Genomic DNA, 23,771 nt, shown 5'->3' on the forward strand with positions numbered 1-23,771 from the left:
TAGGGACGTCTGAGTCTTTTTTCTCCCACTGAGCATAAATGTATAAATGGCTCGTACCAGCTGAAACTCTGTTTCAGCAAAGCTGGGCCAGAATCATGCAGTACCTTATAGGCTGTACATAATAGGGCCTTTAACTTAATTCTCTGTCTGACTGGGAGCCAATGAAGCTTATGAAGAAATCTGGATACCGACCAATGTTTTGTGATGTCTAGCAACATTGGTGCAGCCGCATTCTGCATGGTTTGGAGTCTGGTGAGATGTTGTTGTTGCATATTGAGATAAAGACTATTCCAATAGTCTAACTTTGAGAGCACTAATGAAGTTACCACAGTTTTCTGTGTAGCTGAGAGTAAGAATGGGAGTATTATTTTTATAGTTCTCAGGATGTAAAATGAAGATGATGTGATAGAGTTAACTTGCTATCCAAACGTACGTTTGTTGTCCATGGGAACTCCTAGGTTTTGTGCCTTCTTCACTGGAGAAGGTAGAGTTCTTAATTCTTCTGGCCACCAGGATGGGGACCAGTAGGAATCCTGGAATTCTAAACCGAAGAACCATCCAGTTGCTGACAGAACGCATACAATCATAAAATATGAGTCCTGCATTATGATCTGTATTGGACAGGAGCACGCCGATTTTGCATGTCGTCGGCATAAAAAGTGAGATTAAAACCAAAGGACCTAATCAGAATGGCTAGTGATGGGACATTAACATTAAATAGAGAGGGACTTGACGAAGACTCCTGGGGTACTCCACAGGGCAGTACAAAATGTTTGGAGGCTACAGTTTGCTCTCTCCCGTTAATAAAAGACTTAGAGTATCAAAGCCATCCCCTCGATTCCGATATCGTGAAGGTGCTTGATAAGCAGGCCATGATCAACCCTGATTAAGGCAACCGAAGAAGCAGGGATGCTCTTGGCCAAGGAGGCAATGCTGCCTTGGTTTTGCTTGACCTATCAACAGTCAAGCAAAACCAAGGCCGCATTGCCTCCTTGGTCAAGAGCATCCCTGCTTCTTCAGTTGCCTTCATCATGGTCATCTCGGTGCTATGGACACTTCTAAAACCAAACTGCATAGGGTCCAAGGTGTTCTTTTGAATGAAGTCCGTCAGTTGAAGGTCCATCCCCTTTTCGACAATCCTAACTGGGAGTGGCATGCGCGATATAGGGCGATAGCTGTCAGGGACTGCTGGGTTAAGGCTGGGTTTATTGATGAGGGGAAATATCAACTCTACTTTCCAGTTAGCTGGATATGGCCTGTCTTAAACTTTTTATTAAAAATGATTGTGAGATGAGAGGCAATAATCTCTGGGGCTATCTTAGCCACTGAGAGGGGGCACCGGTCCAGCAGAGAGCCTGATGTAGCCAAATGAATGTAGCTCATTATCTGATTAGATGTGACTGCTGTGAATTCTGTGAAAATCGCCTTCTCTGAGCTCAAAGGGCCGTGCTTGTTCTCCTCTGGGATTGCACCCTAGGTAGGGAGAATTCCTTATAGATTTGTTTGACTTTATCTCAAAAGAAATCTGGCGGGGTATCTCAGAAAGATTGTCTATGACCTACAAGATTGCTCCAAGGGACCGTGGTCGAATTCATGACCGTCTGGAATAGTTCCCTAGTAGAATTTATGAAGGTTTTGATTTTTTGGGTGAAAAACAAAATTTTTTCTTTTTCAGTAGGAACTTTTATTCTGCCATACATTGTTTATAATTCGCTTTCTCTACAGGATTGTACTCTCTTCTCCACTTGCGTTCTTGTCTCTTGCACCACTGCTTCTTTTGTCTAAGTGTGTCTGTAAATTAGGGAGCAGATGGCTTATTTCTACGCTGATGCATGGACTTAACCAGGGCAGGAGGGTCTTCGCCACTGCTCAACATCTGCATACTCCCACAAATGAAAGTGATGGTATGATACAAGATGCATTTTCAAATATACGCAGCTTATGTCCCGATTCAGGGTGGTTTGGGTTAGACAGAGAATACCAAATACCTTTGCTAAACCTTTGATGGTAGGGAATATCCTCTACTTAAACATAGATGGAAATATTGATGACCATAGACCCTTTGCGTGACTCGGAAATCATGGGCCACTCTCAAACATACGAGAAAGTAAAAGAAACCTGGGTATTGTCTTCAACACTGATCTGACCATTGCTTCCCAGGGCAAAGCAGTACTAAATGACATGAAGTTTCGGCTGTGCGTAAATTAGAAAATGCCAGTGCTTCAAGCCTTATGCCGAGCGGTATTAACCAGCGAAAGGGAAGATATACATTTAGATACCCAATACATTTATTGAGTGATTGGACGGATAGAGACTCTGGCAGTCAGGCGATGCCTTGCAGTCGAAAACAAGGCCACGTGAAACCGCCCTTGTAGTTCATCACCCAGCGGCTAGTGGTGTCTGATGACTTTCAAGATTCTATGCACTATACATAGACTATACTCAAGGCTTTCTGTTCGCTGAAGACTTTTGACGTATACGAACTAGAACTAATCACATGTAGTTAAACTGCTACTGCTCTCTTATAGCTTCCTGATTTTGAAACCCAGTAGAACTAGATACTTGGCTCGTGGGTACTGATGGCTTAGTTGGAGGACTTGGAAACAGTTTTTCCAGCAAATAAAATAGTGATGAGTGTCAGGTACAAAACATGACTGTGTGTATCCTAAACATGCATCCCATTATCCAAGCTCCAGCTTCCTTTTCTCATTTCTTCTACCATCACGCATGGATTGGAACCTGATTTGCTGAGACTCATCAACATTCTAGACAAGCCCCCACCCCATTCCCTTCATTTTCGGGTGTTTTTCTCCTTGTGCTCATTGTTCCTGGAGTATGGTTAGCTTATGCTGCAGTTCTCCAGTTCTAAAAAATGCGCATTCCAGTAGCTGATAAGTACAGGATGTTGGCCACTGAACGCTGTAGGGTGTAACCTTCTTACTAGATAGTCCTAATTAAGTCTAGTAACCCAGGCTGTATAACCACCTTTCTCTTGGTACTAAGCAACTAGATCTGTTTTTTAAAGTCCTGTCTCTTCACCAGCTGAGGTGTTGGGAAGGACTATATTGTCTACCGCTCTGAAAACACTATTGGCTTAAACCACACGTCCTCATTTGGCAGTAGGGTCATAAGCTCCCGTTGCACTATAAGCTGGCGAAGGTCTTTCATTCTGAGCACCGTGCTGAGGCACGCTGCGCCCGAGGTCAGGCATGTCTCCTTTTCCAGGGTGTAAGTCAGGACAAAGTCTATGTTCATTCTGGATACTCCATACATTTCACTCAGGAGAAGAGTCAGACACCTATGTAGATGGCGGTGGCCGTGAGGATTTGCACCCCACCAAGCAGTGCCTGACAGATCCCAAGAGGCTCTGTGCATTAAGATGGGCATCCATGCCTGAAAATCAGGAGATATATAGGTCTCATCATCTAGGATACATCAAGCCACCTTGGGTGAAACTCTCTTACACTGCACTGTCAAAAGCACTATCTTCTCCACCTACCTTTTTCTCAGATATGTCAGTTGAGGTAAAACATCATAACTATTCTTCCTGGATAACTGACGCTTCTTAGCATGTTCTTCCAGGTAAAAAGAGAGTTTCAAGTCAGCCTCCCTCTGCTCCGTGGTATACAGATACTCTTACTGCAGTGACATTAGATTGCAAAAAGATGGAAAGACTTTGGCGGACGGATCTTCAGCTATCGGGGCGATCCTTATGACCCTCAAACTTTGGCGAAATGTCTCCGGGCCATTTCTAGAAAATTGTCCACTCGATCTCCTGGATCACCCTTGGACCCTATTACTCCTAAGGTCGCTCTCGCATTACGAACTATCTGCAGTCAGTCAGTAGCAACGTGGGTTGTACTGCCTAGATGGAAAAATGCAATGGTGATTCCACTCTTAAGGAAATGCAGAGCAGATCCTTCTATTTTGAGCGACTATCGACCGATCTCCCCTTTGACCTTTTCCTGAAAAGATATTAGAAAAACGTGTAAAAAAAAAAAAAGCTTTCAGATTTTCTAGTCTCATTTCGTGCTGAATCCTGCTCAGGCGGGTTTCTTCCCCAGACACAGGACTAAATCAGCTTTGGTTTCAATGCTGGATGATCTAAGGATGGCAGCTGATAAGGGAGAGGTCATAGTCCTGGTTCTATTAGATCTATCTTCCTAATCTTAAAAACTGGAACGTTCATTTATTCTTTTTGAAACTCATCCCGTTTTCCTTTAAGGAAGACGGGCTGCATTTAAAAAATAAAATTAAAAAAAGGATGCTAAATTTAAAAGCAAACACAGGCATGGCATCCCTGTGTTTTTTGCGATTCTCAATTGGTTGCAAATTCCAACCCACCTCATGAATATTAATGAGGTTGGTCGATTGCGAGCCCTTTAGGAATCGCTAAATGTGTCTGAGCCACATTTGTACATCACTTTTCGTGAGTTCCTAATTGAAGGTGCAAAAAATCGTAAGTCAGGACTCGTAAAATGAATTGGTCGTACATGTGGCCCCTTAGTACTTACTTACCTGGCTCTCTTGTCTAAACAGAAAAGCCACTTTGGTCCCCATGACGCTACATCTCTCAATTGAATAGCTTGTTTTGTTCCGTCCTTGGCTAACTTCTTGACTCTAGAAAATGCTTTTTGTCCACTGTAGGATTAGCACAGTTTACATTATACATAAAGGGTTTACTGTATCACTATATTCCTGTATATATGCATCTTCAGTATCAAAGACCGGTATCGCATATGAAAACATTGCGAAAAGTAACCCACAACAATTAACGTGGAAGAAAACCATGCGACTGCTGGTGGCTGCAATTTAGTGCAATGGTGAACAGGGTACGCAGAGGGGAACGTTAGTAACTGCAAGGACATTAAATTAGACCATAGTTATCGCAGGTGTTTGGGGTAGGGGGGGAAGGCACACCCTGGAGCAAGGGCCCGGCAGAATCATAGTTCCTGCTCCCCCGTTCTGCGCGTAATACATTAAAACACTTAAGCCTTCTTCATGATTAATTCAATATCTAGCATTTACTTACTTACGTTTTTGGAGGTTTTTGGCTGTGATAATGCTTTCAAGTTGTGAGTGTTAATACCTCTCATGTTCTTTCTTGGTTTAGTTGGTACAGAATCCCTACCAATTTGATGTTTTAGTCATGCCCAACCTTTACGGCAACATTATTGACAACTTGGCTGCTGGATTAGTCGGAGGTGCTGGTGTCGTTCCCGGTGAGAGCTACAGTGCGGAGTATGCGGTCTTTGAGACGGTAAGGCAGCCTCAGTAGGGCTGGGATGTAAAATGTTTGTGAGACTGAAGTCTTTCAAGAGATAGCTGAAGCACTTGATTCATCATTGCATACATACATTGAACTTTATAGCAGAACCACCGTGCAACCATCCCGTTCTCCTTCAAGTATACAGATCTTACAACATGACGAATCCGAGTGTGTGCTATTTACAAGTGATCTTATCCACTCATGCACTCATTCTCCAGCCTTATTCTCATATTAGATTATCTTGTTTCACAGACTCTGCTGGGCACTATTTCATGCTCTTACTTTCCTTTCTGTGGAAACCTATTTTCTAGTATTGTTCCTTATCCCCTATTTAAGAAAAGACATCTTGTATGATCACCCCCTAACTTTTTGGACTGATGCCTCTGGTCTTTCAGCTCTGTAGGGCACTGGCCCTTGCTGCCCAGCGCCCAGTTCATGTGCTTTCACCCCTAAAGTACGTGTACAATTGGCTTATACCGGATTGGCTTAGTTAAGTTATTCATAAGTCACTGGAATATGGTCTTAGAGGTACCCAGGGCTAGTAAATTAAATGTCACTAGTGGACTACAGCACATAATTGTTCCACCACTACGGTGACTAAGGTGAATAACCTGACTCTAGGCCTGCCTTTTACAACCTAGTCAGGCAGCGTTAAAACCGCCTACCCGACATGGCAAGCAAAACCCTTTTACCAGATCAAAACCTTCCCTTTTCATAATAGTAAGCCACCCCAGGGAGTCCTAGGTAGCCCACCAGGCAGGGTGCTCAGTATTGAAAACAAGGGTGTGTTTCTTAAGTGTTTAACATGCCCTGACCGGGAAATGGCGAAATTGCTGTTTTCACTATAGCAAAACCTGCAGTCCTCCCATTGGTTACCATGGAATTTCATTAACCAACGTCCTAAGTGTTAAATTCCTTTTGAGACCACCAAGGTATCAAATTATTTGTTACATTAAACTCGACTTATTCCTGTTGCCAGAATTAAGGTAACTTGTAATAGAGAAGTAAGTTTAGAAAGTCACTACTTTGTTGCCCAAACCTTCCTGTCTATCTGCAGCAGTAGTCTCCCGAGACAATATACTGCCCCTGCTAACAAGTGTGAAATGCTCCCAAGAACAGGGAACAAAAATAATTGTTGGAGGGAGGAGGTGTGACATCTTCCAGCAGGATGACTACCAGGCGGTGGCGAGAGATAACCAGCTTCAGATGGGCTAGGGCGTCATAGAAGCAAATGTGAATCATATCTCGATAGGCCCGCTCATTTATGTAGGCAAATAGGCTGGCATCTCCACCACAGGGTTTTCCATCCATTGCAGAACCGGTTTTCCAGGAGAAGGGTCACATTATGCTGGGTGCACCCCAGGGATATGTCCAGGGCTCCTCACAGGGGATGAATGCTAGTGCTAACTTGGATCTAGTTAGAGATGGGTATCCTGGGATTGTTTAGTGGTCAGAGGTCAAACCCCCAGGAATTAAAGTGGGATGGGTTGCCTTTTGAGAACTATTGCCCCACCCACAATGAGAAGCTGGCATAAAAATGGCACCCTGGACACCCAGTCCTCCGATCACGTCTGGACTGGCAAGAAAACAGAAGGAGGACTGCCCTGCTGCTTCCTGGACCCAGCAAAGAGAGGCTACTCCAAGGACTTGACTGCACCTGCAGCACTCGAGTGACCCGCTGAGAATGCCTGCTGTGCCCACTCACAGAACTCCAATTGTGCCATGACTGCAGAAGTGTCTCCAAGGGCTTGTTGGATAGCTGCCTATAGAGCTTCAGGACCTCTAAAAGCCAAGGAGACCTGCACTCCTCAGGATCCCAGCTGCCCAGTGCCTGCTGGATGACTAAGTCCTGACCTTAGTCCGTTGCCCATATTTGAAGTGAACCCTAGCCTTCAGAAAGAAAATATTTGCTTTGCCAATAAGCAACTGCTTAGACCAGTGTTTCCCAAACTGGGGTCCGAGGACCCCCAGGGGTCCGTGGCACATTCCCAGGGGGTCCTCAGCCAGCAATTTTAAAAGCACTGCAAAGTTCTATGTGAAATTAGCAGTTTGAGCAACTATAAAAGTGTCAAGAAAATGCCAGTGATTAATGTACCTGCTGGAGAGAGATGAGAGTTTTGTCCAGTGGCAGCTTTGACTTATCTAATGTGACACAGAGAGTTAATATGCCTACTGCAAAGTACAATGCATTTTAAAAAACAGTATTTTATGTGCCTAGGTCAATGGGTTACTGATTTTGTCACAGAGATTCTTTCGTCACTGTGCAATTCATAAGGGACAATCGTAATCTAACAGTGTCCTATAAACTGTCATCTAAGAGCTGCTTGCAAACTGCATGGTAAAAGTTAGCAACATATGTTTATTCCCAGTCTATCATTATCCTGATGCTGCTATGTTCCCACTTCCTGCACATGAACAATTTTGTAATGCTGTTTTGTCACTTCTATGTGTGCTGCCTAATGCAGCACACATGGAAGTTACAAAACGTCATTTTTATTAAAGATTGTTTATGTGCAGGAAGGGTCACCTTTCTGAACATAAACAATCAAAGGTGTTTTGCTTTTTCCGTTGGAAAAAGCAAAAACAAGGAGAAATAAGGCATTTCTCCTCATTTCGCAAAGTTAAGACCAGGTTTTTCATGGTCTTAATTTGGGTGCTGTCTCCTATTTAAGCTGACCTTGTAAATAGAGAGCAGCGTCAAAATCAATGGGTGTTGGAGTGAAACTCCCACTGCCCACCTTTTTCACGCTAAGCATTGCGTGATAGGGAGCCTTATTTACAAGGCAGCGTTAAGCCACAATTAGTGGCTTAACGCTGCCTTGTAAATAAGGCGAAGCCCCTATTGCCACAGGAACATCGCTAAAAGTGACGTTCCCATGGCGATAGGGACTTGTAAATATGCCCCTGAAATCCTTAGTAATTTGAGCATTTGTTTTGTGTGCACACGTGTTTTTATTTTTTTTTAATTACTGTTTTAATGTTTGAATTTTAAATCCTACAAATTGCTTGGGGGTCCCCGGCTTTCAGTGGTGAGTCAATGGGGGTCCTCAGGAGTCAAAAGTTTGGGAACCACTGGCTTAGACTACTGTAACCAGGTGACAAGTTGTGACTGGACCTGCACTGAACTCCACTGCTGCATCATGGGAGATCGAGTCATGAGGACGAGGATGACCTCTAATCCCAGTGGGTACAAAGGTCGCCGCAGGAACAGTCAGTACTTCTCTTCAGTATATACAGCATACTCAGTATTCTGTATCCCCTGCATCAGGACCACTTCTTTGCTAGACTGCAGTAAAGGAGAAAAGCTCACTGAGGATCCAAAGAAAGACTCCTGGACCCAACAGGTAACTGTCTCCCTGGCCTAAGTGGTCCCTGTGACTGGCTCCTGACCCATTGTGGCCCATTCAGGTGAAGAGAAATAGCCAATCTAGTCAGTTGGTGATGGATGTCTTCAAGGGGGCCATGCTACATATTTTTGGTGCATTTGCAACTGCCTGTGGCGCGCCTTAGGGCCCCACAGAAGCGCAGGGGCTTTCAGACGAGCTAGGGTTAGCTGATCTGTCCATGGCACCATCTGACCCCCTAGGGAGCTTCTCTGCGCACCATCTAGACTCTGGTGAAGACATCCATTCCATTTCCAAGACATGCACCGGTCCTTTCCTCATTAACTCTGATGTTAGTGCCACTGGCGCCGGAAGATGACCCGGTACTGATTCCGATGTCTGACACCAAACCGACTTCAGCCTGATTTCATCGGATGTCTCACTGAGAGATTACAAATGTGCAGCCGGTCGTCATACTGGCTGATTCCAAAGCGGAGGCTCAGACTCAGAACAAAGTGCACCCTAAAGAGGGAAATGATGATGATGATGATGATGGGGAAGGGGATGGTTTTCTCCCCTTTTATTATACAGATGACATCTTTTACATGGACTTACAGGAGGCAGGTGGGCTTGATACCTCCCCTGAAATAGGGTTTGAGTCACCACTTGGACCATCAATGAAAGAGAGTGCATCTTTTACATTAGTGGTCTGACTGGCAGCTGAAGGCCTGGGTTTTCAGCTACCTTCAGTCGATAAACTGTAAAAGTGGTAAGGGAAGAAAAGATGGAAGCATTAGTCATCGAGGTATCGTTTGCAGTAGTGCATTTTCAGTTCATTACGAAGGACTTGTAGATCCTGATTTAGTCGGTGGTGTTAGGGATAGTTGCCTTAGAGCAAGGCATAGAAAGGCCTGTATTGATGTTTTCCCTCCTTTTTGGGTACAATATGTTTAGGAATTTGTTGGTTTCTTGTATTATGTTGCCCATCAAGTAGAATGTAATGTAATGTAATGAGGTGCTTATATAGCGCTCTATCACCCGACGGGTATCCTGGTGCTTAAAAAGGAGGGTCCCCACCAGAAGTTAATAGGGGCAGCCGAGGTGTGACACAGGAAGGGAGGACGAGAGAGATCATATCAGAAGGAAAAATTACTCCAGCCTAGGGAATAAAAACGTTTTCAACTTTTTCCTGAAATCCATAAGACTTTGGACCTGACGTAGATCCAAAGGGAGAGTGTTCCATAGCCGAGAAGCAACGGCAGAAAAGGATCTGCCACCTGTTCTGGACCACCTGAACCTGACTACATTCATCAGAAATGCAGAAGCAGAATGAAGGTTTCTAGTTGGAGAATACCAGCTGAATTTTCTTTGCAGGTTCTTAGGGCCCATTCCATGAGCTGCCCTAGAGACAGTGCATAGAACTTTGAATTGAATTCGCTGGTGGATCGGCAGCCAATGCAAATCTCGCAAGGCTAATGTGGTTGAGGTCCCTCTCTGCCTATTTAAAACGAGTTTCGCTGCAATGGCCTGTATTCTATACAGCTTCCCGATAAGGGTGTTAGGCGCACCCAGATATAGAGAGTTGCAGTAATCAAGTCTGCTGAGAATTATGCATCTCACAACCTGCGTTCTAGCAGAGTTAGGCAAAAAAGGGAGGATCTTTCTCAGCACTCGGATTAGCGAGAAGCAAGTGCCAACCGTTTTGTTAACCTGAGAATTCAGTTGGAGGTCCTGATCCACCATCACCCCCAGATTGCGTACTGTGCTAGAAGTGGTAATAGGTGCGCCAGTAGGGGACAGCTGAAAGATGGGTAAAACAGGCTGATCAAATCTTCTGGAAGAACACAGGACCACTTCCGTTTTAGAGCTGTTAAATTGTAACCAGTTCTTCTTAAGCCACTTCGTGGTGCTAGTCATACACTCGTGAAATCTTTCCAAGGAAATGGAATCATTCCCATCCAAGGAAAACACGAGCTGGGTATCATCCGCGTAATTCACCACCTCCACTCCAAAAGATCTAATAAGCTGAATGAGAGGCTGCAAATAGATGTTAAAGAGCACAGGACTAATCCCTGAGCCCTGCGGGACCCCCTGTCGTAAGGAAGACTTGTTAGCGGAGAACGGCTGAAGGCACACTGTCTGTGTCCTGTCTGTTAGATAAGAACAAAACCAGTCAAGGGCGCGACCGGTCACACCCTGGTCTTTAAGTCTCTCCAACAGTATACGGTGGTTTACAGTGTCAAAAGCCGCTGACATGTCCAACAGCACCAAGATCACTGACTGGCCACTGTCCGCCCGCATCCTCATATCATCAAGCACGGTAACAAGTGCTGTTTCAGTACCGTGCTTGGGCCGAAAGCCAAATTGCATCTCGTCAAGGAGCGAATACTCCTCAAGATACTGGGATAGAGACTTACTGACGATGCGTAGAGGGGTAAGTCATTTAGACTTGATAGATACTGAAGCAGTGTATTCCTGTGGTACAGTGGTTACTTAGTGGTTGTTTCTGAGCCTTAGATTTGAGTTACTTCCTGGTTTTCCAGCATATGATAGTTTTATTAAATGTATGTGTTCAAAGTCTGTTTACGGTGCTAACTGGCAAGATTTACCTAACCCTGAGTTGTTTTCTTTCCCTGTAGGGCGCTCGACACCCATTTGCCCATGCTGTGGGTAGGAACATTGCCAACCCCACTGCCATGTTACTGACCGCCAGCAACATGCTACGCCATCTTAAGTAAGTTGTTCTTCTGTAGCCGCACTATATCTATGTTTCTATAGACCGCTACTTCGGACTACTCCGGATAGTGTCTGTATCCTCAACTAGTGGCTACTCATAGGTTATGTTGGTTGGTTAAAGTACCTCTTCTCTGCACAGGCTTCTTGTCAGAGTCTGAATTTAAGTCTCAACAGGCCTAATAAGTTAAGAGGCTCCTCACAGAGCCCAACCTTTGTCGATTGATGTTTTGAGTTTCCTCCAGAAGAACTTGAGTGCTTTACTCTAAACAATGCATAAGTCTAATTTCTTCTGCTTAGGGTTTACTTGATATTTTTTTGGTCTAGATAGTGGTATATTTTAAATCCTTTTCATTGGCTTTAGCTAGTGGAACGTTTTTCTTGCTTTAAGCATCCAGTGCTGCTGGCTTTGGTGTGGGGGGTAGGGTGGGGGGTGAGCGTGGTCCGACTGTTGCTAATGCTATAATGATTAAAGTGGTACCACGTTTTATTAGCTCTCGTAGTTGACCACAAGACACTTTGGCATTTTTCTAAATCATTTTATAGCCATCTGTATGTCTGACCTGGATTACTCTCTCTGTATTTAATTTTTACACCTCTGCATTATCTGCGCCTGGCTCTGGGTTTACTCGCTCTGTATTTTGTTATTGCACCTCTGCATTATCTGTGCCTGGCTTTGGGTTTACTCTCTCTGTATTTTGTTATTGCACCTCTGGATTATCAGTGCCTAGGTCTGGGGTTACTCACTCTGTATTTAGTTATTACACCTCTGCATTCTCTATACCTGGCTCTGGGTTTACTTGCGCTGTATTTTGTTATTACACCTCTGCATTATCTGTGCCTGGCTCTTGGTTTACTCGCTCTTGCACTTAAAAGATGTGCTCAGCCTCTCTGAGTCAATTATCAGCACGTGGACTCTACCTAAAGAGCCCATTAGGACTCACGCAGTGACAGTGTGGGTGTGGTATTTGACTCATTGTTCATTGTGTGGGATGAGTCCTGGTCCTGTATCTACCAATTTGCTTTGAGTGGTGAGGGTAGAATCTTGGTTGCATATTTTCTGGCAGTGCACAAACCAAGGCGCATCATGGATTCCCTCAACTGTGCTGGTCTTGGGTCAACACCCAGAATCTCCTCACTCTTTCATGCACTGTTACTAATCAAGATCTAATTATTGCCTCCACTCTTGTGATGTTATATCTTTGCTTGCGCTCTATATGTTACAAATCTTACAATCATGACCTGCTCTTTTGTCTCTGTTCATCCAGCCTGGAATATCACTCCAACCTTATTTTAGAGGCTGTCAGGAAGGTGATAAAAGATGGCAAAGTAAGTAACAGTACTATGCTGAAGTTTCACAAAGTATGCCACCCCCTGCATGAGTGTCGAGTCTTCACCTCTGTTTCCAAGTATGGCCTGGTTTCTTCTGCTCTTCGGACTGTGCCCTTTTTTGTCTTCGCTGCTGTTCCTCTCAGTAGTTAAATTATTCTAAAGTACATGCCTATCCGCCTGCCTGTCTGCTTGAAGTATAAGAATTATTTGTCATACAAAGCTTTAATTTGCAGTGCTGTAACTAATGGCAGCTCTCTCCCTCTGTATATACCATCCTCGGTATCGCTGTATGTCCTCCTCCAGAGGGTGAAAACTTCAATCAATCAATCAAATCATTTGTAAAGCACACTACATACCCACAATGGTTTTAAGGCGCTGATGATGGGGAGAGGGGGGGTGCTGTTGCTACTGGTCGAACAGCCAGGTCTTGAGTTGTCTCCTGAAGCTTAGAAGGTCTTCGGTTTGTCGTAGGATGAGGGGAAGGTTGTTCCAGGTCTTGGCGGCGCGGTGGGAGAAGGATTTGCCTCCGGCTGTGGTTCTACGGATGCGTGGGACGGTAGCCAGGGAGAGGTCTGTGGAGTGGAGTTTCTTGTAGGGTACGTAGCAGGAGAGTCGATTGTTGAGATAGGCTGGGCCGGTCTTGTGGAGTGCCTTGTGTGTGTGCTTGAAGGATATTCTTTTGTCGACAGGGAGTCAGTGCAGGTTCCTCAGGTGGGGGGTGATGTGGTCGCGGCGCGGGACGTCGAGGATCAGGCGTACAGAGGCATTCTGGATTCTTTGCAGTCCGTTGATGAGCTTGGTCGGGGCTCCAGCATAGAGGGAGTTTCCATAGTCGAGTCTGCTGCCTGGGTGACTGTTTTCTTTGTGTCTGTCGGGATCCATCTGTAAATCTTGCAGAGCATACGGAGGTTGTTGAAGCAGGTGGAGGAGACAGCTTTGACTTGTTTGGTCATGGTGAGTTTCGAGTCGAGGATGACTCCCAGGTTGCGTGCTTCGTTGGTGGGTGCGGGGGGTGTCCCCAGCGACGAGGGTCACCAGGAGTCGTCCCATGCTGAGGGGTTGGACCCGAGGATGAGGATCTCCGTCTTGTCTATGTTCAGCTTAAGGCGGCTATCCTCCATCCAGTCGGCGACGGCCTTCATTCCCTGGTGGAGGTTGGATTTGGCGGTGAGGGGGTCCTTGGTGAGGGAGAGGATCAGCTGCGTGTCATTGGCGTAGGAGATTATGTTGAGGTCGTGATGTCGAGCGATGCGTGCGAGAGGCACCATGTAGACGTTGAATAGCATCGGGCAGAGGGAGGATCCATGCGGGACGCCGCAGATGATCTCGGAGACTTCGGATCGGTACGGGGGGAGGCGGACTCTCTGGGTTCTGCCGGAGAGGAAGGAGGAGGTCCAGTCCAGGGCCTTGTCTCGGATCCCTGCGTCGTGTGCGTAGTGTGCGGTGGCAGACGGTGTCGAAGGCGGTGGAGAGGTCCAGAACGAGGAGGGCCGCCGTCTCGCCGTTGTCCAGTAGGATCCTGATGTCGTCTGTGGCGGCGATCAGGGCGGTCTCGGTGCTGTGGTTGCTGCGGAATCCTGACTGTGAGGGGTCCTGGATGCTGATGTCTTCGAGGTAGCGGGTGAGCTGGATGTTGACTATCTTCTCGATGACCTTAGCTGGGAACAGAAGCAGGGAGATGGGCCTGAAGTTTTTGAGTTCGCTCGGGTCCGCCTTGAATTTCTTCAGTAGGGCGTTGATCTCTGCATGTTTCCAGCTTTCAGGGAAGGTCGCGGTCTCAAAAGAGAGGTTGATGATCGTGCGCAGGTGGGGTGCGATGGAGCTGCCGGCTTTGTTGAAGATGTGGTGTGGAAAAGGGTCAGACGGCGAGCCGGAGTGGATTGTGCCCATGGTCTTGATTGTGTCTTCGATGCTCACGTTGGCCCAGGTTGTCAGGGGATCGTGGTCGGTGGGGTGGGGTGTGGTGGTTCCGGCGTGTTTGGGCCTGTTAGGGTCATCCGGGTGTTGACGCTATCGTGGATGTCGGCGATCTTGCGGTGGAAGAAGGTGGCAAGGGAGTCGAACAGCGCTTACGACGGCGGGATGTCGTTGGCATTGGAGCTGGGGTTGGAGTGTTCCTTCACGATGTTGAAGAGCTCCTTGCTGTTGTGTGCGTTGTTGTCGAGACGGTCTTTGAAGGAGGTCCTCTTGGCGGTCCTGATGAGGTGGTGGTGGTTGCGGATGGCGTCTTTGTGGGCTGCGCGGCTGCCCGGCGATTGTTCGCTGTGCCATATGTTCTCCAACTTCCGGCAGGTGCGCTTTTGACGTTAGGAGTTCCGGGGTGAACCAGTTGGCTCTCTTGCTGGTGTCTTTGAGGGTTTGTTTTTTCAGCGGGGCTAAGGTGTTGGCGCAGTCGTCCATCCATCGTCTGAGGGTGCGCGCACCATCGTCGGGGTTGGAGGGGGTTGGTTGGTGGGTTGAGTGCGAGGTTTGTCTGTAGTTGTACTTCGGTGATTTTGCCCCAGCAGCAACGGGGGATCTGTAGGGTGCGGTGATGTGCGACGGGTTTCCGGAAGATGAAGTGGATGCAGTGGTGGTCGGTCCAGGTGGGTTCGGAGACGTGGCTGAAGGAGACGTGGGGACTTGAGGAGAAGCTGGCGTCGAGCGTGTGTCCGGCGATGTGGGCCAGCGTCGTGACGAGCTGTCTGTCTGTTGACTGTGGATTTTGTACTCTGGTTCTCCAATAGAAGCATTTACCCACTGAGATGTTTAACAGTTTACTTGAATATTGTTTATTTGCATTGTGTCTGTAGAAAAGTGCCCCTTTTTGACATATTCACCCCGTTTTTGCCTGGTATTTGATGCAGCTTTGACTGAAGTGCACTGGGTTCCTGCTAACCAGGTCCTCAGTTGCAGTGTTCTTTCCCAAAAACAAGTTTACTGTGAATTTGTTCCACATTTGGCAATTCCTTTAACACCCCTGCTAGTCCCTAGTAAATGGGACTACTGCTACCTATGGCATGGGCAATAAAGAGGGACCTAATGGCTGAGGCATGTATTGTGCCACTCTAAGGGACCCACTACCAAACTTATGCAGACTGCCATTGTAGGCTGCGTGAAATAGTGCAGACAAAAGCAAAAAACAGCATGACACGCACCCTGTGTGCCATGTCCCCAGACACTGCTTGCAATATTTGTATGTCACCCCTGCATGCAGGTCTTACAGCCCTAAGGCAGGGTGCATTATATTGCATGTGATGACATACCTGCATGAGCAGATATGCCCCTGTGCTGTCTACTCCAATTGCTAGATAGTACCAGTGAACAGGAAAGCCATTTTGAGTTTATGCACTGGGCAGCGGTCATTACGAGTTCCCCCATCTACATGTTGGCGTTACTAAAACATATGGTGTTTGGTATCAAACACCTCATCCTAAATAATCTGAACCAATGGCAGCACTAGATATTTTATTACATGAACCCAGAGGGCACCTTAAAGGTGCCCTCTGAAAACCTATCAACCTCTAGTGTGCTGGCTGACTGGTGTAGACCAGCCTACCGCTACAGACAGGTTTCTGACCCCCGGCAGGTGAGAACCCACACTCTCTGAAGGCAGAAACAATGCCCATTCTGGCTAGAGGTGTTGTCACCTCTTTTAAGCAGGATGGCTAGTTACAAGCATATTAAGGCAGGAGGCTTTAAAGGCCTGTTCCACCTTCGATATGCGACCCATATGGAAAATGAGCTTGTTTGGGGAGTGTTCACTATCAGGCTAGTTTCACCCCTAAGAAGGGTTTCCTGAAATGAAGATGAAAAGTAGAATTCCACCATCTTTGTTTTTTGGTGAAATGGGCTACACTGGGTCAGGGTTATCATGGGAAGTGGTCATCTAAGAGGTGTAGTCACCCCAAAGGTAAGTAGCCCATTAGCTACTACCTTACAATCCCTTTAACACCCCTAAATTGAGAATTCAGGTGGTGTCACCCCTGAGCCCAGGAACTCCAATTTTATCGCACATGAAGAAGAGGGCAAAAAGAGCAAAGGAAGCGAGAACTGAGGACCAGCTGCAGACTTTCGGAGCCATACCCCGCCTGCCTGCACCTGTCCCAACAATCATGAGAAGCCTACTTGTCCTAGCACTATGCATCTGCCAAAAACCCCGGTGGGCTTCCAGTACTTCGCAAATTGCCAGCATTCTCCCATGGAGTAGAGGGGCATCTCGCCTTCAGCTTGCTGGCACCAAACATCATTCTGGTCTACCGTTCTGCTCTCCCCCAGTTCCACCAACACAGCAGCTGCCCAGTTATAGGTAGTTGTACTCCTTAAGGTCAGATTCATCTCCCCACCAAGTGAGAAGTCGCCAGGACTAACTGGAGCTGCACAGAACATTAAGCAACCATCGCCTGTTTGAGTCCAATCCGGACTCCAGTGACTCCAAGACCAAGCAGCCGTCGAGGGACGTCCGTTCCACAGGGTCCCACTTCGACAGTGACCCAGCTGTCCTGATTTTTGGCCCCTCAACCAGTGAGACGGACAACCGTGAGAGCCTGTGATGCACAAGCCCAGCTGACCTCACCACTCTGCACCCGAGCTCCCCAGCCTGGGTTCCCGAGAACCAACTGTGCTTACTTGCTCCCGGGGCCTTCACGAACCGAATCCCCCTTTGAGAGCTCCGGAACTTGTCCCCAAGTGCCTGTTTCTAGGTGGCCCCCTTCTCTCCTTTGGTGTGGCGCGCAAAGCTACTAACCCAACAAGTACCTCTGCACCCGGATGCTCCAGGGCAGGTAAAGATGAACTGCTGGTGGTTCTTTGGACCTTGGCCCCCCACCACCTTAAGTTCTGAATGGGACCCCGTAAACAAATTGCAAGGAAAAGTATAAAAGATATGCCTTTTTTCCTATAGGAAAGCTTTTTTGTGTAAAGACGCATGTAAGTGAACTTTTTTATTACCTGCAAAAATCAATATCTTGAAAAGTATTCCCTTGATAAAGAAGTTCTTGGTGTTGAAATTTATAGAAAAATGTGTTAGTTTTCAAAAATTGGTCTCTGATTTTTTGTGTCATTTATTACATCTGTGAGTGCAGCAAATGCTTAACACTACCCTCTGATGAGCCTAAACTGCTCGCCCTCACTACCACAAAAGAGAGCGTTTGGGTTTGTTACTTGTGCCTCTGTAAACCAATAATGGTTGGCTAGACTCTCTACACAGTGTACCTTATTTTGGTTCACTATATAGAGAGCCAGCTTCCTACCCTGGAGTCTGCGGTGGGATACAAGACTTTGAACTTGCTGATACCACTTGGTCAATAGGTGACTCCTCGAAGTAAATCCACAATTGACATTTAGCTAAAAAAAAAAAAAAGATATTTTTCCAGTTTTTTGTTCTTTTTTCTTAATTTTTAACTGCCAGGGCTTTGGTTAAGTCCCCCAGTCCTATTGCATTAGAAATTAAAAAGTATCCTAGACAAATCTTAGTCTGTTAGAATTTCTTACATTTTCTAATAAGCCCCAACTGTTTTAAAAACATGTCTGATAGCGAGGGTACTAGCCAAGAGATCAACCTGGCTCCCCACAAACACCTTAAGTTAGGACAACTTTAGAGCCTCTGTAAAGCTTGTGCCATTGGGCCTAAATCCACTTGGGCACCTCTCCAGGAGTTACTTGCCAAACAATATAGGGTCCTAGCAATGGAACAAAACTCTTACCCTACAGGGGATGGTGCTGTCAGTGAGGATGATGATTCCTCCGATACCCTATCCCTAGTGGGAGTGCCAATACCAGTAACAGTTCCCCAGAAGAAGTAGAAGATGAAGACCCTGATCTTCAACACTAGCTAGAAGAGCAGCCCTTGTGGCTAAAATCTAAGCCATAGAAAAAGAAAGAGCTGTGATGGGCCTAGTGCCCATCTCTGGTGGCTACAAAATCTTAAATAGGGAGAAGGGTGGAACGTTTGACCCTAAATTCCCCAGAGGGACTGTCCCAAAATACGTAGAAGGTGATGATCTCACCAAATGGTTTAAAACATTTTAGAATGTTTGTAAAATGAGAGAACTAAGCCAGAGGCATTGGGGCTCTCTGGAAGCTTTTCTCAGGCAAGTGCAGGGATCGACTCCTGACACTTAATGAGACAGATGCTGAGCCCTATTACCCCATGAAGGGAACCCTAATTGAGGGCTTTTGACTCACCACTGTGAAGTATAGAATTAAGTTCAGGGAGACTCAGAAAACCTTGAGCCAGTCCTGGGTTGATTTTGTAGACTTTTCAGTCAAACCAGTAGATAGATGGTTGGTGGAATGGAAGTCGGGTGCAAGATTATGATAAGCTTTAACATTTAACTATGTAAGAGCATCTGTTGTGTAACTGAACTTCTGACAAGTTGCATCAATACTTGATGGACCTAGGTTTGATTTTTTTCCCAGGGGTTGGGGAAGAAGGCTGACCTTTGGGTCAAGATTAGAGTGTTCAAAACATCTCCTGGAGTGGGTGACCAAAAGAAAGGAGTTACTAATTGTCAGAAGCTGTCTCTTTATATAGTGGACCAAAACGAGGTACACTGTGTAAAGAGTCCAGGCAGCCCTTATTGGTTTGCAGAGGCAAAAATGATCACACTAAATGTTCTCTTTTGTGATAGTGTGGGCAAGTAGTTTCGGCTTATCAGAGGGGTTGTGCTAAGCATTTGTTGTACTCACAGAGGCAATAAATGAGGCACTCACTCAAGAAAAAATCTGAGCCCAATTTAGAAAAATAAGTTGCATTTTAATATAAACTTCGTTATCAGGTAAGTATTTTTTTGAATATCGATTTTTACAGGTGAGTAAATTGTTCGCTAAAATGCCTCTTTACGCAGCAATGCTTCCCTATATAGGAAAAAAGGCACATGTTGTATACAGTTATTTGTGGTTGGTTTCTGGGGATCTCCTTCTGAACTTGGGGTTGTAAGGGGCCAAGGTTCAAAGTACCACCAGCAGTTACTCGTTACCTGCCCTGGGGTGTGCGGGTGGAGAGGTTCTGGTTGGGTTGGTAGCTTTGCACGCTATGCCAGTGGAAAGAAGGGGGCCACCCGGTTGGAGGGTGCAGAATCAGACCAGCTGGGCCTCTCTAAAAGTGTGCCTCTGCAGTGCTGAGGTCCCTCAATGGCTGCTTTGTCTTGGTGCTGTTACACCCAACTGGACTTAAGCAGGCTTGGCTGCTGCAAAGGGTCCGGTACCCCAGGTATTGGTGCTGTGAGGCTCGGGTCCGTCTTAGTGTCCTCTCACTCGGTGGGGTGATAGATATGACCTTCGGGATCACAGGTACCTCTTCTTAGGGAGGCTGCTGCATCAGGCTGCCGGGGAGCGGCAACATGATATGCCGTACTTTTGATTTTGCAGCGTGAATCCTTTTCTGGATTAACATGCTGTGCATTATTCCGCCATCTAGTGGTTGGGTTCGGAATTTTCCTTTTGTCTTTTTTTTTTTCTTGTTTTGGTCGCTGTCGACCACCATTTGGTGCCAGGTACGTCCCCTGAGTGACTTCAGATGGTATCCTGGAGGTCGACGTGCGTGGTGGCCATCTTCAGATTCTTTTTTCCGCCGTTGGGTCTGGAAGCAAGACGAGAAGCTCCGAAGAAAGTTTTATGTTTTTCCCGGAAAAGACTTAAAAGAAGACTAGCATCGAAGGATCATCGAAGAGAAACCAAATGACCGATGCCGCACCCGAAGGCAGGAGCAGGCCGTCCGTTTAAACACCAAAGGGACCAATCCAGTCCACGAATGGCAAAGTAGGGGTCATGGAGAATACCCCTTTCAAATTCTGCCCCAAGTGCCACCACAAGTACGCACAGCGCGACCCACATGACGTGTCACAATCTGTGCCAGCCGAAGGTCCATCAAGACAAGGATTGTGAGGCCTGTGCAGCGTTCCAGCCGAAAACACTCAGGACACGTCGAAACCAAAGACCGGCCCACTACGCTACATTGTCTCAGCTGTCAAAGAAACCTTCCATGAGGGACATGGGTTTCTCCAGCGATGAAGTGGAGCATGGGGCTCCAGCAGAATCGACACACGAAGGATTGGACGTCGAAATACTGGAAAAGGACTCTGAAAAAATCCACGCCAAAAAGAAGGCGAAGGAGTCGAAAAAGGAGACGGACAAGGTAAGACACTAGGTTCTGTCGAAACCGAAGGGCCAAGAACATCAAACGCCCACAGGCAGCCCCAACGCAGAGCAAGAAGGCGATCGAGGATCAGCCGTGATCAAAGGAATTCCATGGAACCCATCCAAAGGTTACCGAAGAGGAAAGATCGCAAAGGGCACCAAAGCCAAGGGTCAACACCAAACCCACAAAAAAGGGCTCAACATCGCCAAAAAGTAACATCGATGCCGAAAAAAAGAGAAAGTCCCCGGCCTCCGACGCCGAGAGTGCCCTCGAGGTCGAAAAGAAGAGGAGAAGACTCGCGGAGGAAATGGCTCTCCTCTTACAAAAGAAAAAAGAAGTTGATGGATCAGTAAAGGATTTACGAATCCCTAAAGCACCTGCCGTCGTACCAGATCCCAAAAAATGCAACGCCGAAGAGGCGGAAGGCGCCGAGGGTGAGGATGAAAGGGATTTTCGACTCACCACCAATGCCGGAACCTCGAGCAGAGACCCCGAGGAATTCATAGATGTCCCGGAGGAAGAGGAAAACTCAGAAAACTTTGAGGACACATGGAACAATCTCGACACCGAGAGCCAGAAGAAGAGATCTGCAGCTATCCTTCGAAAGCATCACCCTCAGATGACATTGCTTTCTACAATGAGGTAGTAAAAAGGGGAGCAGACCAATTTGGGGTTCTCTGGAAGAAGAAAAAGGGGACACATGTTTCCTGCTGGAAATACTAGCACCTTCTACTAAAGGAACACACAACCTACCCATGTTACCAAGTATCCTGGATCAGGGCAAAGAAGCCTTTAAAGAGCCAGCCTCAAACTAGGGAGTAACTCCCAGAGTGGAGAAAAAATATATGCCCTCTTCAAAGGACCCAAAATACATACAAGGAAGTACTATACCTGACTCGATCATTGTAACCACGGCCAGAAGGAGAGCAAACGCAGTCTCCAACACAGGGCCTCCACCAAAGAAGGAAAGTAGTAGGATGGATATGGTGGGGAGAAGGATGGAAAAAGAAGCTGCAACTCAGTGGCGCATTGCCAACTCAAACGCCCTGTTGAACAGATATGGCCACCAACACTGGGATGAAATTGAAGAGCTCCTAAACACATTCCCAGAAGAGGACAGAAAGAGAGCAAAATCTATCGTCAAGGAAGGAAAAAATGTGGCTAACACATGCCTAAACACAGCCCTAGGTGCAGCAGACACTGCAAGCAGGCAAATGTGCACTGGAACAATCCTCAGACGGCATGCCTGGCTCAGAATATCTGGCTTTAAACAAGAGGTCCAAACATCAATCATCAACAGACCTTTTAACGGAGAAGCTCTGTTTGGGAAGGAAGTAGACGAATCCCTTCAACAAATTAAAAAGGACAATGAAACAGCAAGGGCAATGGGGGGCCTACAACAAAGAGGTTCTTTTAAAAGAGGAGGCTTCTCTAACAGGAAAACAACCGGTAGAGGGGGCTTTGGTCAAGAACAACAAATGCCAAAGCAATCGCAAGGACAAAACCAGCAGTTGGGACAACAGTTTAGCTACCAAGGGTGGCAGCAACAGCAGAAGCAGCCCTTTCGAGGGAGAGGGAATGGCAGAGGAAGAGGCCACTCCTCTAGAGGCAGAGGAAATGGCACAAACTGACTTAATCACAGAGAAAAACCCACACAAAACACCAGTGGGGGGAGAATAGCCTTCTTCCACAGAAAATGGGAAAGGTTTACAACAGACAATTGGATTTTAAATTTAGTAAAATACGGATATTGCATAGAACTCCCAAGAACTCCACCTGCAAATCCACCAAAGAGAAAATTAACCGAATCAGAACAAACACTACTAAACGCAGAAATCGAGGATCTATACCTCAAACAGGCAATAGAAAAGGTACCAACACATCAGTGTTACAAAGGAAACTACTCCCCTTACTTTCTAGTTCCAAAACAGGATCTAACTCTAAGGCCAATCTTGGACTTAAGATTCATAAACAAATTCATACTAATGCAACACTATGTGTACACTTCAAGAAATACTCCCGCAAATCCAAAGGGGGATTATTTGGCAACAATAGATCTAAAGGACGCCTATTTACATATCCCTATGAACACTGAAAATACATCCAGTTCCTGCACAACAAGACACACTACCAATTCAGGGTTCTTCCGTTCAGCATAAAATCAGCCCCACAGGTGTTCACAAAGTGTCTAGCCACAGTGGCGGCGCATCTGAGAAGATGCAAGATCCATGTTTTCCCCTACCTAGACGATTGGCTAATAAGGGGACGCACAAGACAAATATTTCTCAATCATGTTCAAAAGACAATTCAAACTCTACAAAGACTGAGGTTTTCAATAACCCACAAAAAATCGTCAACAACACCAGAAAGAGAGAAGACCTTCCTGGGAGCAAGACTAAACACATTGAACGCCAGGGCTAATCCCACACATGCCAGGATACAAGCTATCCACCAAAAAACAGCCCTCTACCAAAGGGACAGTCTCTGACAGTGAGGAGAGTTATGAAACTAATGGGCATGATGGCATCATGTATCCCACTTATCCCTCATGCTTGCCTACACATGCACCCGTTTCAGGAATGGCTCAACAACAGCTGGTCACAGGCCACAGGAAGTTGGGAGGATCTAGTGGTTGTTACACAAAGGGTGCAAGCGGAGACACAATGGTGGGCATCCAACAACAGAGCACAGGGGAGACCTTTCAGGGACCCAACTCCATCTATGACAGTCACTACAGATGCATCCCTCAACGGATGGGGAGCACATCTCAACCAGCTAAAAGTACATGGCCAATGGAGCAAACAGGACTCCACCAAACATCAATTTCCTAGAGATGAAAACAGTTTTTCTGGCACTCATGGCATTCCAGAAACCTATTCAGAGGAAGTCAATTCTAATACACCAGACAATACAACCACAATGTTCTACCTCAACAAACAAGGTGGAAAAAGTTTTTTTCCACTGAGCAAACTGGCACAGGAAATTTAGCATTGGG

At 46.3% G+C, this 23,771-nt stretch overlaps 1 protein-coding gene across 3 annotated transcripts in view; it reads left to right on the forward strand.

Annotated features, from left to right (window-relative positions):
* Positions 1-23,771, forward strand: part of IDH3B (isocitrate dehydrogenase (NAD(+)) 3 non-catalytic subunit beta) — a 173,771-nt gene that overhangs the window by 59,356 nt on the left and 90,644 nt on the right. For all 3 annotated transcript variants that reach the window (XM_085642864.1, XM_085642865.1, XM_085642863.1), the window contains exons 9-11: positions 5,114-5,260; positions 11,232-11,326; positions 12,594-12,654. In XM_085642864.1, the coding sequence (XP_085498990.1) occupies positions 5,114-5,260; positions 11,232-11,326; positions 12,594-12,654 (303 nt within the window). The remainder of the gene's footprint in view (positions 1-5,113; positions 5,261-11,231; positions 11,327-12,593; positions 12,655-23,771) is intronic.

Source organism: Triturus cristatus, chromosome 2_2, assembly GCF_964204655.1.
Source record: "Triturus cristatus chromosome 2_2, aTriCri1.1, whole genome shotgun sequence".
Lineage (NCBI taxonomy): Eukaryota > Metazoa > Chordata > Amphibia > Caudata > Salamandridae > Triturus > Triturus cristatus.